At 41.5% G+C, this 18,373-nt stretch overlaps 2 protein-coding genes across 3 annotated transcripts in view; both read left to right on the top strand.

The window, feature by feature from the left end:
- The first annotated feature begins 361 nt into the window (after positions 1 to 361).
- unm_hu7912 (un-named hu7912) lies at positions 362 to 9,896 on the top strand. The gene is made up of 2 exons (XM_039804336.1): positions 362 to 613; positions 6,420 to 9,896. The coding sequence occupies exon 2, from the start codon at positions 6,472 to 6,474 to the stop codon at positions 9,682 to 9,684; it is 3,213 nt and encodes a 1,070-aa protein (XP_039660270.1). The 5' UTR covers positions 362 to 613; positions 6,420 to 6,471; the 3' UTR covers positions 9,685 to 9,896.
- A 4,256-nt stretch (positions 9,897 to 14,152) lies between these two features.
- The window catches only part of gapvd1 (GTPase activating protein and VPS9 domains 1), a 51,458-nt gene continuing 47,237 nt past the window's right edge, over positions 14,153 to 18,373 (top strand). Inside the window, exon 1 of one of the 2 annotated variants that reach the window (XM_039803355.1) lies at positions 14,153 to 14,302. The gene's annotated coding sequence lies outside the window, so the exon portion shown is untranslated. The remainder of the gene's footprint in view (positions 14,303 to 18,373) is intronic. The other variant, XM_039803356.1, reaches the window with a different exon arrangement.

The following is an 18,373-nucleotide window of genomic DNA, read 5'->3' on the forward strand; positions in this document are numbered from 1 at the left end:
TTTTTTTTTTTCATCTCCTGTCCGTCTGTTGATTTTAGGTTTGGTCTGTCTTTGTCTTCTTGGGATTGTTTTTCTATGATTATTTGTTAGATAGAGAATATGATTGTTTAATGTTATAACTGGAAATGTACAAATAAAGTGTTGAAAAAAAAAATCTTAGAAATGTCCTAAAACATTCTTAGAAATGTGGGAACATAGCGCTGTGGGGAACATATGCATGCTCCCGTTGTCCTTAGGGCTCCATGTTTCAAATAGAACGGAGGGACCGCATAGCTGGTCCGAGACTGAACACCCACCCCAGCCTCCTCCACCACCGACCCCTCCTCCCTCGCTCCTCATAAAAACACGCACAACCACGCCTCCAGAGGCACGCGCACAAGCGCAGGCTCAGACACACCTCCTCCTTCCCCTCCATCACACACACACACAAACACACAAGAGAGCATCGCCGGGTGAAGTAGACAACATGTAAAGGCAGCGGGAAGGACAAGCGCTCGGCTCCGGCAGGCTCGCGGCAGGTGCGGTAGGCTACGGCCGAAGCTGCACGGTCTCGCGGAGGACGGGCTGCCTTTTCACCATGCCCCCCGCATCCCGACTACTCTCTGGCGAGACGGTAAGGCCCTTCGTTCACTCGCAAAAACCTTTCGTTTCCAAACTTGGCCGAACTCATATCCCCCCCTCCCCTTTTCCGGTGGGCTCTGTCCTGGTTTGAACCTGCTCTTTCTTTCTCCGCAAATGATGATGCCGTTCCGGGCTCAAAGGCGTTAGGTCGGTCAGCTACGGTGGATGGAGGGCCGATATAGTGCCGCAGCACCAAAATAAAAAAGGGGGGGTCGAAGTGCGTTACAGCAAGTAACGTTAGGCGATTTGGCAATTAGGCTGCGCTGCAAGGCTGACTGCGCCTCGGCGTGGCCCCATCGGGAGGTTTCAGGCGAATCCCCATCCCATTTGTTATTGTCTGGAAAAGCCTGCAAAATGGCAGAATAGGCTTTAACAGTCGAAGTTTTAGTTATAAACTGGCAAGCAAATTAATATTTACGCGCAAATAATATGAAACCGCATGCAGAATAACCTACTACAACAAAATATAGCACAGGAATACAGCCATTGGCTCTATAAGTAAGTTATTGATCAATATCATTGGTGCTTCCTTTGCTTTCAATATAAAGCCGCACTCGTGTGTCACAGATTTTGCCCACTCAGACAATATTAAAGCAATTCGTAATGTTGGCAGTGCTCTTTTTTTTTTCTCAGACTGAAATTGTGCCCTGGTGTGCAACTCCAGGAGTGTTTCATGGTTTCTTGGCTGAGTGCTGTAGCCATGGAGACAGTATGTGGCATGTGGTTTTATACTTGTGCAAGAAAGTGTAGTCCATCTATTCCAGAACAGCCTCAGACCATGAGGAAGCAGAGGGAAGAATGCATGCCTTTAGTTAGTCTCAGCTTCTTGTCCTGTAGTCTACTTTTAACAACAAATGTGCTATTTTGTCTTATAACTTCAGTCCTAGATCATTAACACATTAACACTTGACTTTGGAAAACAGAACAATATTTCCACAGATACTTAAAAGTGTGCCTGCGGTGGTCAGTAGTGATGTTACAGTGGCCTATTGTAGACCCACATCATTAATTCTGGTATTTTATTAATCTCTCGTGGCATTTATAAACTGAAGCATTCCTATGGCTTGTAGGCTACAGCAGCTTTGCAGGACTATTTTCACCGTATCCTTGCAAACCCATTCATATCTCATTTAACAACATAATTTGATACAAACGAAATGGGGAGCTATTGTTCATAACCACTGATGTATTAAAGCTGGGTAGCTGTTTGAGCCAGATAGATTGTGGAAGTGAACGACTCACTGAATGTTCACTCTTCACATCCTGCACCCTGTTGGGTTTATTTTTTTTATGCTGTGTAATAAAATGAAGTCTCATTAAGGCCCTTCCCATCCTGCTGACACCTCACCTCATTCATTTAGAGTATAGGAAGATTGAAAGTAAGATGGATTTAAGGAACTTTTTTTTTCTCCTATTTACTGGCATTTAGTTTTAACTTAAGTATGCAGCTCATCTTCATTTACATATTCTTCACTGATACGATATTAATAATGAATTTATTCTTGCTATATTGGCTATAACTGACATAAAATGAGTCCCAGATGGTATGACATTTCAACCATCAATTAGACATTAGTGACCATTAGTCCCAACAGTGATAGAACAGCTGATACTAGTACAGTGTGGAACCTGTCTTTTCACTTGACTTTTGGGAAACATTAGTTATTTTCAGAATTTAAAAGGTGGGGAAATTTGCTCCCAAGCTACAATGCATTGCAGGTGAAACACTATAACAGGAATACAACAGTATTTACTGTACTGCATGTAATTGGACAAATTCAACATGATAATTATAAGGAAAAGCTGATACTGTATGTAAAACTAACAATCCTATACTTAGGTCATCCATCTTGCCAAAGAACTAATTTATGTGATGTGGTATCAATTTGCTATGTTTTTACCCACTGACACCCAGTCATGTTAATCTTTTTAAATTAAATAAATAATCTTTATATGCAACTGTAGCTGCTGTGTTTATTTTTATTAAGAGCAGCAAAATACACACACGGGTTGGTTTGTCTGTTGCGCTTGGTCATGTGTGAAAGGACGGGGTGTTTAGGTGTGTTGTGGAGACGTGACGGGGAGATGGTTGGTCGGTCTTCTCTCATCATGATGAACAGATGGTAGCTCAGGGTTAGCTCGTGGGTCGGTGCCAACAAGGAAGCCTATGTGTGTGTGACATATAAATCCATTGTTGAAACTGAATCATTTTGTCGACAAAAATATCCGAAAGGCCTTAAGAAAATACTGTGGATGTTCAAGCGGAGATTGGTTCCGCAGTTGTCGGTATATTATTTATTCATAAGATGTGAATAATTCAAACCGTAGATAACAGAAATGCTTTGTTGCACTGCATTTAAAAAAACCCAACAACAATTAAAAACAATGATAGCCACTTACTGAAACTCAAACTAACTTTTTATTGTAATTTTGTTTACATTGTGAGGTCTCTAATATGTAACTGTAAACCAAGACATGCTGCGGTAATTCAATACAATTTGTCACAGATTACGGTATATTTTCATCAGAAATAGTTAAAAATATCTTTAATATTATAGTCTACAACCCTGTTTAGTGACTAATCTTTTGAGCAAGTTCAAAAAAATCAATACCAGCAGTTTGGTATTAGGCTGGCCGCACACTGGCTGCGTGAAGCGCTGGCGATGGCCGGGCAGTAACGTACGGCGATAACCCGGCGTGTACAGTAACGTACGACGTGTACGAATGGCGTGCGTTCTGTTGCGTGTCAGTTGTGTGGTGGCTAGGGGTGTGCAAAAAAAATCGATTCATATTCGAATCACGATTCAAGCTCTACCGATTCAAAATCGATTCAGAGAATTCCAAAAATCGAGTCATATTAAAAAAAAATATCTATATATAATTGCTTTTCATTTTCTTTTTTAATTGTATGTCTACTGCAATCACATGGGAAAAGTAACCACATTTACATACTGTGAATTGTTTTTTGAATCGAGAATTGTTTTTGAATCGAAAATCGATTTTGAATTGAATCGTGAGCCTAAAAATCGGACATCGGATCGCGACGTTTTCTGAATGGTTCACCCCTAGTGGCGGCTGGCGGGCGTTTTCTATGTCTTTTCACACCAGAAACGTGTCTGACGCGGCGCTGCTGCTGCTAGCCTTGTCTTTACACATGTATGTTTCCCATTGATTCACTGCACTCAAGCAGTAGTATACTTCATGCTAAACATAAATATATACTGATTTGATTACAGCAAAGACAACGTCGGCAGTATTGACTGCAAAATAGGCTACAGAACATTTTGTTCTGTAATTGACAGGTGAAATATTTGAAAATCGATAATTATTATAATTTTTTTTAAATTACATTTATATCTGCATTTATGTCAAAACCTAGAGACTTTCAAACATCAACATGTCATTTATTAATATGTATTTGTGTCAAAATGACATATAAACATCTTTTCCTATTCTATTTTGCGCTTACGTGTCGCGTGAAAAATAGCCGTCGGTCCTATTTTTAGCATGCACGCGTTTTTGCCTGAGACGTGTGCGTCACGCAGGCAGTGGGCAAGCTCTAACCTGTTACCATGGGAGCCGAAATAAAAACGGACACGCCACGCAGCTGACGCACGCTCACGCCACGCAGACAGTGCGCAGCCGGCCTTATATCATGCAAGTCATGTTTTGCATTTTCTTTTACTAAAGACACCTTCTAGTCAGCAGTGCAAGATAATGTACAGACCTTTTTTTAGCACACAGTGTCCAGTCAAATTAAAGGAGAACTCCGGGCAATTTTTACGTTAATCTTGATCGCTATATGTATATGAGTACTGTCGATAGCAAAACAAACGAGCCGAATCGGTGCTAGCAACACGGAGCTGCTGCAGCTAATGCTGAGAGCTCCCACTCAGCTAAAACGGCAGTTATGGGGGCATAAGATAAAGAGTGTCTTTGTGCCTCTTAACAGACACAAAATGCAATTAAAATGTGCAACATGAACAGGGCCCTTACATGACAACAAGATGCGTTTAGCAACTTAGCCATTGTTTAAATTCACCTACCCTCTTAGCTGCTAGCTGCCGTCTGGGATGAGGGAGTGTGTTCAGCCAGGCTCCGGTAATAATCATCACGCAGCAGTTCCATGTGTATTTGTAGCATATATATCCATTTTGTGTGCTGTCGTTGGTGAATATGAGTCTCTGCAGTGGCGAATTGTGTGGTAGTTTCCTTAGCCAGGCTAGCAGCCCCGACCGGGCATCCTTCTACTTCCTCCCCGCCTCCCTCGCCTGCCGCGCCAACAACAATCCACAGGCGCCCGCTGGTCTGGTGGATGTCCTCCAGAGGACAGGTCATGCTTTCACGGCGAAATATTGAAGTTTATTCCCCCCTCAAAAATAGGTAATTGAGCACTGTAGTGGTTATGATCATATCAGAGACTATGTAACTACATGGTAAAAAGACCAAATGATGCCTGTTTCTTGTAAAGTAACTAGCATTACATAAGGCTGTAGCCTTGCGCTGAAGCCCCGTGGGAATTCAGTTGTAGCAGGAAAAGGTAAACAACGGAGCGTAGTGTGTGAAGAGTGAAGAACGGAGGTGTTCACAAGGGAAGAAGCTTGGAGTAACGTAACTATGGAGCTAGAGCTAATCTTCAATAACGCTATTCGTAATAGTATTACAAGAAACAGGCATCATTTGGTCTGTTTCCATGTAGTTACATAGTCACTGATAGGATCACTTCAGTGCTCAATTACCTATTTTTGAGGGGGGAATAAACTTTCCAAATTGCCGTGAAAGCATGAACTGTCCTCTGGAGGACATCCACCAGACCAGCGGGCCTGTGGATTGTTGTTGCGCGTGCGGCAGGCGGAGGAGGAAGTAGAAGGATGCCCGGTTCGGGGCTGCTAGCCTGGCTAAGGAAACTACCACGCAATACCACGCTCCCCCCTGCAGAGACTCATATTCACCAACGACAGCACACAAAATGGATATATATGCTACAAATACACATGGAACTGCTGCGTGATGATTATTACCGGAGCCTGGCTGAACACACTCCCTCATCCCAGACGGCAGCTAGCAGCTAAGAGGGTAGGTGAATTCAAACAATGGCTAAGTTGCTAAACGCATCTTGTTGTCATGTAAGGGCCCTGTTCATGTTGCACATTTTAATTGCATTTTGTGTCTGTTAAGAGGCACAAAGACACTCTTTATCTTATGCCCCCATAACTGCCGTTTTAGCTGAGTGGAGCTCTCAGCATTAGCTGCAGCAGCTCCGTGTTGCTAGCACCGATTTGGCTCGTTTTTTTTGCTATCGACAGTACTCATGTACATATAGCGATCAAGATTAACGTAAAAATTGACCGGAGTTCTCCTTTAAAGGTCAAGTCTTGTCAGTTTCCGTGGTTGTGATTACATACAAACGTCCCTCTCAAATATGCTAAATTATCTCAAGGTTTCAAAATAATGAGTCCTTGTCCCATTGCTCAGATACAACGTTGTATTGTGGCTTTTGGTATGACATTAACTTGGTTAGTAAATGAGCAACTACTACTGTTCAATTCAAACGCACTCATCATTACAGAGGCGTCTGTATCATGGGGTCAGGTCGTTCTACAGATTCACTCACATCTGATTCAGCTTTATAGATGCTTTTAAATAAAATTGATTTAAAAATGTGTATAGAGATTTTGGTTTACAGACTAATCGAACATAAACTGATCCTACTACTGCTGTATATTGTATTTTACCTCACGTGTGTACATATAAATTGCATTGAAGTGTATTTGTTTTTTCTCTCTTTCTTCCCACAGGCTGTGGTGATCTTGAATCACACTGAATGGAGAGCATCGAAAGTTCATTAAGATGACACGAACACACCCCCCTGATATACTGGCATCAACTCTATTTCGGGACTTCACTCTAAATCCCATCCCTGACCCCTCCATTTCTCTCCACTCCTCCCGGCAATGTGACTTGAAAATGATTGACAAACCGGAAATCATCAACAAAAGACACTGCCGTAGCTTTGACTTCATTGAGTCCCTGGACGACCCGCAGTCCCTCGCTTCCTCAATGGAGTACCCTTACAAGAGGGCCGAGCATCAGACATTAAACAAAGATCCAATGTGGAATGGACTAGATCAACCGGGGCACCTTCGCTTTTCTTCTCCCGATCTGTTCAACACCAGGCTCTTCCAGCAGCACACCACCCAGGACAAAACCAGCCACCTTACGTGGTCAGACTCTAAAAAGAGAACACGATCTAGAAGCGCTCCGAGAATTAAGTCCACCCTCACTCCTGTGCCCATCTCCGTGTCTCCCCCAGGAGCCCGGAAGGGGAGGGACGCGCCTCAGGTCGCGTCAGATACCTTGAGGACTTCCGAAACAAACCGAGAACCCTACTCCTCCTCAAACAGGGCTTTTTTAAATGAGGTGCATCCCATCAAACTGCAGCCTCAGTCTCCCCTCTACGTTTCAGACTGTTTCGAGGAGGATAAACCGGATAAACCAGCCCTAACCCCTCATGTCAGGTGCCGTGTGGACATTAAACCAGATGCTGCTGTACTGCAGCACACATCTCGGCAGATTCCCAATGTACGGCCTGAGCATCTTTGGCAGAGATACTCCCAGGCCAGTAGCAGTAGGGGTTTGTATGTACCTCGGCAGATTGCCTCCTCACCAACGCCCACTCCGAGCGAATGCTACAGTGGAGATTTTAGACAAGGATATCACTATACCACCAGCATGTCTCCCATCTCATACCAGCATCTTGACATGCACAGAATGCCGTCACCGACAGCACCATATCTGAGTCAGGAACAAAGAGCTTACTCAAATCCTAACATACCAACCAAGTTTTTCTATACAGAGGACCCTGTTCGGTATCCAGTCCATCCCTACTCTAGAGCATACTTTCAGGACGACCGGTCCAGTCTGACCAGCCATGGTAGTACAATGACTAGTCAGTATGATCCAAGGACTCGATGGGTGCACACACTTCCTGTCAGGCCGTATTACACCGAAAATCTTTCCAACAGAGAGCCAGCACACTCTGTATATAGTAGGCCTTACTCCACCAGTGAGGCAGGATCATACTTTTCTCAAAGCCCACTGTCTAGATCTTTCTATGGAGAGGACAGCCGGTTCAATCCATACCATATGAGTAACCCAAAGTTGTTTTATTCCAAACCATGCTCTCCTGAGGAGCAGTACTTTCCACCAAGGCCATACCATACGGAGGGTCGCCGACGCCCTCGAATGTCGCAGGCCTTATCAGATGACTGGTATCGCTCGAGTATATCTGGTTACTCTAACCAGTCCTCCCAGCACACACCACTGAGAGTAAGGCAAGACCCCAGTATACCCCCGTGGTTTACTAACAGCTGTGTGGAGACAAGTAGACTAGGTGCAGAGGTCAGAAACCACTCCAAGTCTTGGGACAATATTCTATATCCGCGGCAGGACAGAGAGCAATCTGTGCCTCGTGGCCGGAGCTATGAGAACCTGTTTCACCAAGCAAAGCAAGCAGCATCGTCTGAAGTTACATCTCAACCTGTTATCCTTAACCTGTCGAGTTCACCGAGGCGCTACGCCGCCCTTTCGCTCTCTGAAAGCTCATTAGAGAGGGGCTCAAGCAATCCGTGGAGGAATACCAAGAGCGGGCACTGGTTTGTAACTCCTGAGATCACCATAACAGATAACGACATATGTGCAGGCAACAGAAAGCGGCGCGACGTGCACTCTGTCAGCTGGGATACGTTGGACGAGGAAAAGACACCGTCTCCCAGAGTAATGCATCACAAGCAGCCACAAAATACACCGGACATTACCAAAGAGAGGAAACACAACAACTTCTCCCTCCAGCAGAGTCTCGAGCAACTGGATGAGCTCTTAGCTGATTTGGTTATTGATTACAAACCACCCACTAGCAGAAAGTCAAGCGTAGACATTTTAGACCAGCTGAAACAACTCATTACCGAAGATGACGACAAAGACCGAGGATCTTCTGGGCTTGAAAACGTAGGATGTCTGAACTCACAGCTCCCGTCCTCTAAATCCAGCCCAGACACAATCAAAGACCCTGACAGTGGGTTCGACGCTTTACAAAGGAGTGCAGAAGAATGTTCTCCAGACCACAGCACCGACGACGACGACACTATGGTGTGCTCCAACAAGAAGTGCAACCGGATCGAGAGCATGTTCAACGCCTGCTTGTACTTCAAATCATGCCACAGTTGCTACACGTTCTACTGCTCGCGAAACTGTCGCAGGGATGACTGGGAGATCCACAAAGACACCTGTCTGTACGGCCGCGTGAACAGCGTGTGTCGACACGCTCTAAAGTTCTGCAGAGAGAATTCAGAGATCCACAAAGCCTTCTCTCGCGTCGCTAAAGCTGGCTTCCTCTCCAGAGGGAGAGGCGTTCTCTTTCTGGGTTTTGCTAATCCGGAGACAGCCGACAACTTCCTCCAAGTTGGGCTGGAGAGCCTCCTCATGTCTCCCACATACCTATCTCTCAGAGAGCTGGACGGCTTCAGGGACAACCTCGGTGAATACTGCAAGGAACTACAGCACGCAGGTAACGAGTACGACCCCAACGAATGTTTCCTTCTGAATGTATCTGTGGCTGTCGGTGAACTAGTGCCTAACAGACCTTCACCAAGGGTCCAAGCACCAACAGTTCGAAAATATGCAAAGGTATCCTTGGCCTCCTCAAGCCCTGACAAAAAGGTACTCAGGAAGGACAGCGAAATGGAAACCCTCATACTCACTCCGCCTCCAGGCACACCGGACATTGACAAGGAGGGGGAGGAGGGAAGGAAGGCCAGAGAGGTGTGCTTCGTCAATATCCAGCGCGAGCTCAGGACCAGGGGAGTCTTCCTACGTCACGAGTACCCCAGAATCTATAATCAGCTGTGTGGGTTTGTGGAGAGCAACAAAGGGTTCACGCCAACTACAATTTACCCAATAGATAAGAGAACAGGGAAACAGTTCATGTGCATGATCATGGCTGCATCCGAGCCAAGGACACTGGACTGGGTGGGTACCCCTCATCTCTTGGATGATATAATATAGTAGGCTACAGCACTAAATGATAATGATGTCAGCAACACTAAATGTACATACTGTAAATACATGGCGTGGTTTAGCAAATTGAGCGTTGATATGGAACTGTGTGTATACTGTATGTGACCAATCTCTCTTTCTGTCTCTCTCCTCTTCTTTCTCTCTGTCGCCACAAACACAATGTCACTCGAGCGCGTGCGCACACAAACAACACACACACACACACACACACACACACACACACACACACACACACACACACACACACACACACACACACACACACACTCCTAAAGGTTGCCCTATTTGTTTTTTTTGGCTTGTTTTGATCCTGTTGCACTCAGAAGAGTTATTAGCCTGCATGTCGACAAGGCACAAGTTATCCAGGTGTTTAAGATGTGAACATGTATGATCTGTGCAGTTTCTGCAGACAAATGTATGAAGCACACAATATTTATGAAGTACACACATCCCACCCCATAATAGTAGGCACAGCCAGGTGTTATATTGTAACATTCATCCATTTTTGATTTCACCAACAAATATTATATCAGAGATTTATATTATACCAGTGGTTGTAATATTACAACTGTTTATCAGTACTTTATTTCCTAAGTATACTGTAGTTGTGTGAGTACTTTTTTTTTTTTATTATTGTCATATTAATTATTCTTTGACGGATGAAGAAGTACAATCAAAGCACCTATTTGTTTCCCACTTCATTAAGTTTATTTTAAGTTTTTTAGTTGGAACTTATTTAATCTTGTGATAAGACTTGATGTCATTCTTGTGTAAATTGCTTTGTTTGAAAGTGGCCTTCAGTCGAAAAATAAAGAAGCATTTGACACAAAGCAATGTATAGGTTTATCTATTTCTAAAGGCTTGACAGCTCTTGACTAAGGTTGTTTGAACTATCATTGTAAAAGAACAATTATTTTGCTCAATGCATGTTATTTATATTTAGGTATTTTAATATGGATATTGCGTATAATTAAATTTATTATGTTAAGGAAGTACCATTTGATGCTTAGAAATGTAAGAGGTGTAATATATATATATATATATATATATATATATATATATATATATATATATTGAATATTAGATAATTTAAGCATCATGACCTGAGACCTTATCATAACTAATACCACAGTATGTTCTTAAACAATATGCAATAAAAGAGCAACCTTAAAATCTGTATTGTAAAATCCTATTTTATTATTAATATTGAATAATTCCCTGGAGCCAGGAGCTGTAAAGACTTTGTTTGCACTAAAACATAAATTATAAAATGAGAATGTTCCTAATACAGCTGCAGCACTGAACCCAGATGTGATGCTATGTCTACTAGTTTCCATGGCTTTTTATTATTATTATTGACTAATCTGAGATTGCTCTTTTACTTGATTATATATATATATATATATATATATATATATATATATATATTGTATATGTATATGTATATGTATATATATATGTATATGTGTGTGTGTCTAAGTGGTCAAAAGTTTGGGGTCACTTAGCTAATTTCCCTTCTACTCCATTATAGACAGAATACCAGCTGAGATCAGTTGCATTGTTTTTTTAATCAGGGCAGCAGTTTTCAGATGACATTATGTGCTTACATAATTTACAAAAGGGTTCTCAACTGTTGTAGAAAGAAGTGGCTGATATTTAATGCAATATCTAACTTGCCCATTATCAGCAACCATTCATCCAATGTTCCAAAGGCACATTCTGTTTACTGGTTAAAAAAAACAATGCAGCTGATCTCAGCTGGTATTCTGTCTGTAATGGAAATGTCTAAGTGACCCCAAACTTTTGACATATATATATATATATATCTATATATATATATATATATATATATATATATATATATATATATATATATATATATATATATATATATATATATATATATATCTTTGTGCAAGACCTTCCTCAACTTTCTATTTTGTGATGTTTATAACCTATATATAAATATATAATAAATGGAATTTAACGAGTGACTTTGTGGCTTTGCATTTCTCTTCCATAGTACTCCTTATTAGGCATTTACAGGGTACAATTAGACTGTCAATAGAATTGGTGGAATATGGATCAACATGTGGACATCGGCCGCGGTGTCCCATTCACTCTTCAGCTAGGAAACATTGTTTTATGACACACATGCAGGAGTATTCACAAGAAAAAATATACCAATCAACCCCCTACCTTAAAAAAGTTGAAATGGATTAGGTACATTACATAAGAACGAAAAAAAAGTATTAAGTGTATATTGTGTATGTATTAAGTGCAAAAACTATAACAAAACACAAAATGCTGGTCGGTTGAAATCTTACAAATTTAGTTATTATTTTGATGCTCCTCTCTTGATGCACCTGAATATATTGATATTGACAGTCTGTCAGCATTAATACAAGAGTTTATTACATAATAAATAAATAATAATATTTAATTCTTTTCGAAGGGTAACCACGTACTTAGTCATCATCTCTTGCAGTAAATACAGGTTTAAGCCTTATAGTTCCAGCTTTTTAAAAAGAAGCGGCAAATAAGGTTTCCACAATGGCCAAACATTAGTTACTGCTAAATGAAAGCCTGGGCTCCCAACCTCTATATCCTGATTCATTGGCCTATTTCAAATTGGCTGATGCTGGCAGATTCCCTTATACTTTCTTTCTGTTTCTTTTATTTATTTATTTCACTATAAATGTGCTACAACATGTCTAATATATGTTACTTCAACAAGTTGCTTACTCAAGGATTTTCCTGCAATCATTCTTTTATGTTATTAGACCACCACCTAGTGGTAGAATGCACGTATTATGACTTTAAAAAAAACACACTGTACCCACATCATGTCCATAATCTGTGTTATTGTATTACATAGTAATATTACAGTGCTGTCAGGGGATGAAGTTCATGCCTTGGGCATGGGGGACCTGGGTTCGATTCCCACTGCGATACGTTAACCAATGTGTCCCTGAGCAAGACATATAACTCATAGTTGCTCCAGAGCTGGCAACCTCTGATATACTGTTTAGCAATTGTAAGTCGCTTTGGATAAAAGCCTCAGCTAAATGACATGTTATGTATTGTAATGAAAAAGCCTGTGTTGATGTTTATATCTTTTCATTACCTGCGAATTAAAGTATATTGAAGTGATTTACTTTAAGTTATAAATGCATAAGTTTTTTTGTCAGACAGTTGCATTCAAATGCATTATTAATATTTATGTATATGCTGAAGCATTAAATGATAGGTTCACAATTGTTTTTAAAACAAGAGGTCTACATGAACATATATGTTAATCTGAAGCTAATATGAGGTTTCATCAGACTGAGTTTGTTAATTCAAGTGGATATATTTCAAAGTTACAGTCTGTTTAGTTTAACATCCCTCTCTGTTTCCCCAGACAGTTTCCTTGCTGAGCTGCGGTGGAGGGATAGTCACACAAAGAGGGAATTTTGAACCAAAAACGATAGAGACTAAAAGTTAAAATTTTAGAAGATACCCACTTGAGTTTTTAACTCATAATTACATCTTCTGTCGAATCTGTTTTTGCATTGAGCAAGCACTGAGGATCTTGTCCACCATCACTTACATTGGATGAAGGAAGGAATCTCTTTACGGTCACTATAGAACTGGACGCATGATAACAGCCAGCAAAGCCAATTTCAATGTTCAAAAGGACACATGAAACAATGTGAACCTATACTTTAACCAGCTTAAATTGTGTCCTGTAATCCTGTAATTATCTCATATTGGCTCTCTGCATCAGCTAAACCCAGCAGAGTACAGTAACAGAGTGGCCATATTAAGACATCTTTATTTATACGGAACATTTAAAAATGCATTACGATGGCACTGCATCGTACACAAACATAAAAACCTAAAATGCAGGAATAGAGATACAAGTGTTATAACTAGCTAGGCCTACACCAAACTGTGTTCTGTACAAATAAAATAAAACATGAATTTAGTGCTACAAAATTAGGTTATTCGTGTGACACTGGATCCAGACAGATAATACTCAGGTATTTGCAGTATTTGAAATACCAGTATTTCTCACTAAGTATCTCACTAAGTAGCCTAGACTGAAATTTTGGAGAGAATATGAAGAAACATTGCTATACAACCATGACGACAAAAATTACAATTTGTTATTTCAACTAGTGTGTACACTAATCTGCTTTAAACCCAAAGGCAACAGTTAGCAGAAAAACCTGAATTGATGATATGTGAAAATGTTGTATTGAGCCAGTAAGACAGGACATACAGCGTGTGAAACAGAAATTCACGAAAAAATGGGTTATAATTGTATACATTTCTGATTTTAAACTGCTTTGTCAGAAATTGCACCAACCTATTACATAAATAACATGATGTGTATATGGAGGCCCGTGTGGTGGGAAAGCTTCCTTTAACAAGCCTTTACGCATGCGTATTACGCATGTCTCCTCGTGATGACAGCAAATGACAGCACTGTTCGCTCCTGCAGCAGCCAGCAGTGTGAAGACGGCCAACCGCCAACAAACAACTCCTCTGATTCGAGAAATCTCATGATCGGCTGTGTTTGGAGAAATAGTGAACAACCAGTAAACGCTAATTACAGTAGGTAAGCTGCTGAATTTATGTTAGCATGTTCTGTTGATCACGTTTGGTCACCCAGGAGCTTGCAGCCTAAAGCTAGGCTAACGTAGCTAACTAGCTTATGGCTAGCTTACCCTGCTTGACTAGCAAACATTAGCCGAGTTTAACTTGGTTAACGTTAGCAGGCTACTGCTAGAGTTAGCCAGCCACCAGTTTGCTGCCTGTGCTCCTTCTCTAATTAGCGAGCTAGCTAGCTAGTGCAAACACAAGCCCGTCCTCACTGGTAACGTTAACCAATGTAACTGGGTGTCTTGGGTTGTGTCAGTTTTCTTTACAGCATTTAGCCAACCTAACGTTAGTTACGTGGTTTATATGATATGTTTCTTAGATTGTTGACTGTTATCTAACGTTAAGCCAAGGTTACCTAGCAAGCGGTAAGAGACATTAACTTAACCTAACCCATGTCGATTTGTTGGCTAAATCTCAGTTGGCTAGTAACCTTACACCATCAAATAAAGGGCACCATAAACTTGCATCTTAACGTTAGCACATTAACATGTTCCAGCTTTTTGTGGCAAATGTGCCCACACCCACCCATTAAGCTTGTGAAAAGGATGTTTAGCTAAAGTTGTAGCCTAATAACAGAACCACTCACACCGTGTTTATAACGTTGAGGCTTGTAAGACTGTGGGATATCGCGTACAGCCATTTAACATCATTAATGTTTAAAGACGGGATATTACTGTTAACTCTTTGTATCACAGAGGTAATTCTCTCCTCTTTTTGTTCAATATTACTGCAATAATTCGTCATAGATTTAAATGAGTCAAGTCTCTTTGTTAGTTAAAATACTGGTTTGCTGGTTACCACTTCAAATATGAGTTTTTGCTGCTTTTCTCTATTTTATATCGTCAAATTGAATACTCTTGTGTTTATACGCCTTACCAGACTAAAGATGCTAATAGAAGGCCAGAAGGCTCAGTGAACTTGTGGCTTAGATGAAAAATGATGTAAAATAATATTTAATTTACTATTTAATAGTCATTACCTCCCTCTTTGACAATACCTGGTGTCATAGTATATTGTTTCCTGAAATATCCTAGCTCTGTATCCACTCAACCCAAATAGACTAACACAATTTTTACCCAGTGGCAAATGCCACATTACACAGCAAATCATGCCTTCACGTTATAGACCTTTTTCAGGGCAGACATGTTGACATGTCATAGTAGGAAAAGCACAGGTGTATTCAAAAGCATTACTGATGGCTGCATTCCACTTAGGAGAGGTCCTGGTATTAAACCATTAATGATGGCTGCATTTAGGGGTGGTACGGTTCACAAAATCCACGGTTCGGTTCGTATCACAGTTTTAGGGTCACGGTTTTCGGTTCTGTACGGTTCTTGTTATTTTTTCTTTTAATCTTTAACACTCCAGAATATACTTCAGCATATGACATATAGCTAAAATTAGCATATTGAATGCATGTTGCACAAAACATGCACACAGTGGCAGTTCTATATATATTGTTTTATTTCATCATAGGTACCATGAAATCCAAAATGTTCCCACACACCAGACTATAAACGACGCTGGCGCATCCTCTCTCCCACCTGACATTTCTGCAGGTGACGTGACGTGACCTGCAGCGGCGCCCCACTCCACTTGAGGAGCGGTCGGCTCGGTCTCTCAAAATCTGACGAAAATCTTTTAAACTGACCTTTGTCGATCTGAAATGAAGACAGATTCAGCAACTGCATGGCCTATTTCTCGCTTAAAATGTTTTCAGAAACACGTTTCGGTGAACTATTTTAGTACGATATGAGATCGTATTCTGAACGAGCCGCCATGACAGTCTGTTTTGAAATTAGGGACCAGCCAGACCCATGTGACGCAATCGTCCAATCAGCTGCCGTGGGTTGCGTTTGTCACGCCCATCCCGCTCGTCATTTCCAGTAACTGTTTTAACATAGGTGTATAAAGTGGGCACTACGGCAGTAAGAGGTTAGTGCAGCTTAACAGTGTACTGACGAACCGTGCGGTACACACATGCTCCGAACCGAGACTAGCGAACCGAGCGGTTCGGTGTTTTTTTCATGAACCGTACCACCCCTAGCTGCATTCCACTTAGGAGAGGCCCTGGTATTAAACCATTACTGATGGCTGCATTCCACTTAGGAGAGGCCCTGGTATTAAACCATACTGAATGGCTGCATTCCACTTAGGAGAGGCCCTGGTATTAAACCATTACTGATGGCTGCATTCCACTTAGGAGAGGCCCTGGTATTAAACCATTACTGATGGCTGCATTCCACTTAGGAGAGGCCCTGGTATTAAACCATTACTGATGGCTGCATTCCACTTAGGAGAGGCCCTGGTATTAAACCATTAATGATGGCTGCATTCCACTTAGGAGAGGCCCTGGTATTAAACCATTACTGATGGCTGCATTCCACTTAGGAGAGGTCCTGGTATTAAACCATTACTGATGGCTGCATTCCACTTAGGAGAGGCCCTGGTATTAAACCATTACTGATGGCTGCATTCCACTTAGGAGAGGTCCTGGTATTAAACCATTACTGATGGCTGCATTCCACTTAGGAGAGGTCCTGGTATTAAACCATTACTGATGGCTGCATTCCACTTAGGAGAGGCCCTGGTATTAAACCATTACTGATGGCTGCATTCCACTTAGGTTAGGCCCTGGTATTAAACCATTACTGATGGCTGCATTCCACTTAGGTTAGGCCCTGGTATTAAACCATTAATGATGGCTGCATTCCACTTAGGAGAGGCCCTGGTATTAAACCATTACTGATGGCTGCATTCCACTTAGGAGAGGTCCTGGTATTGGGCATGCTGACTCACTGGAATAGCTTACTGGGACACTTGATGGAACTGAGCCATCGTTAAGGTTATCAATTTAAGCTGTGCTTTTCTTACTACAGGGCTCCAGACTAACTTTTTTCACTAGGAGCACAGTGGCCCCCAACTGAAAATTTTAGGGGCACAACCAGAAAAGTTAGGGGCACACACCGTAAATCAACATGCTAACCAAATATTCACATTTCTAATTTCCACTGTATTACTAATAAAAACTTTTGATAATAGATTCAGAAATTACAATGTGCTGTTTCAAATTCAGTGTCACTTTTGAAGATGCAACATATAAGGTAAACTGACAGCCCCATCGCTGTCATGACAGTAAAAAGTAAATGTATATATATTTAGTTTATTATTGTGTTTGTATATTTTTTAGCCAGTTTTATTTTTATCATGACTGTTTTTAATTGCTCTTTAATGTTTCATTGCTGAAAGGTGCTGTAGAAATAAAGTTGCCTTGCCTTAACCTCAGCCTGTCAGTCAGTCCCCAGGGCATTGAAACCACTGTTGTGCCTGGCTGCTCGTCTCCGAGGAAGTGTAATGTAACGTCAACAGCACCGCGACCACTTTCGGCTCGTCATTAATATCATATCGCAGCAAACGCTGTCTGCGTGAAGTTATGAAAAACTGTAACCACACTTGAAACCACATTATCGGCATTTCCGTGACTCACTGTGACTTGAACAAAACTGCAGAGCCGACGTAGTTTGCGTCGTCTGCAGTTCTGCGTGTGTGCGAGTGTGTGTGTTTGTGTCGGAGCACCGCTCTCTGTCAATTTTCAGAGAGGACAGATAAGCTTGCGCTTACGTGCTCTCAGGTACCGAGATTTCAACGTTTAACGTGTAAAAAAGGGGGCAAATTTACTGGTCGCACATGTGCGACAGGATGTAAAATTCAGTCGCACACTCTCAAATTTTGGTCGCAAAATGCGACCATCTGGTAGCAGTCTGGAGCTCTGTACTATGACAAGTCAAAATGTCTGCTGTGATAAAGGTCCATAGCTTCAGAAGTCAGCTTCTGTAAATGACTTTGTTGTATGATTTAAGTTTTAATCAGCTCAGATTGAGGCTCAGTCAGCAGGAATTTTGTCTGCTTTAGTGGGATCAGCCCACTGTATGGTTTGAGAGTGGAATGACTTTTAAGTTCAAGTGTGACCAAGGGATCACACGCTTGTTGCTTTGTAACTGGATGTATGATCATTCCTAGGCTCGTT

This window comes from Perca fluviatilis, chromosome 6, assembly GCF_010015445.1.
Source record: "Perca fluviatilis chromosome 6, GENO_Pfluv_1.0, whole genome shotgun sequence".
Taxonomy (NCBI): domain Eukaryota; kingdom Metazoa; phylum Chordata; class Actinopteri; order Perciformes; family Percidae; genus Perca; species Perca fluviatilis.

Excerpts from the sequence above, each read along its gene's own strand:
- unm_hu7912 (XM_039804336.1), top strand. The coding sequence starts at position 6,472 with ATGACACGAACACACCCCCCTGATATACTGGCATCAACTCTATTTCGG.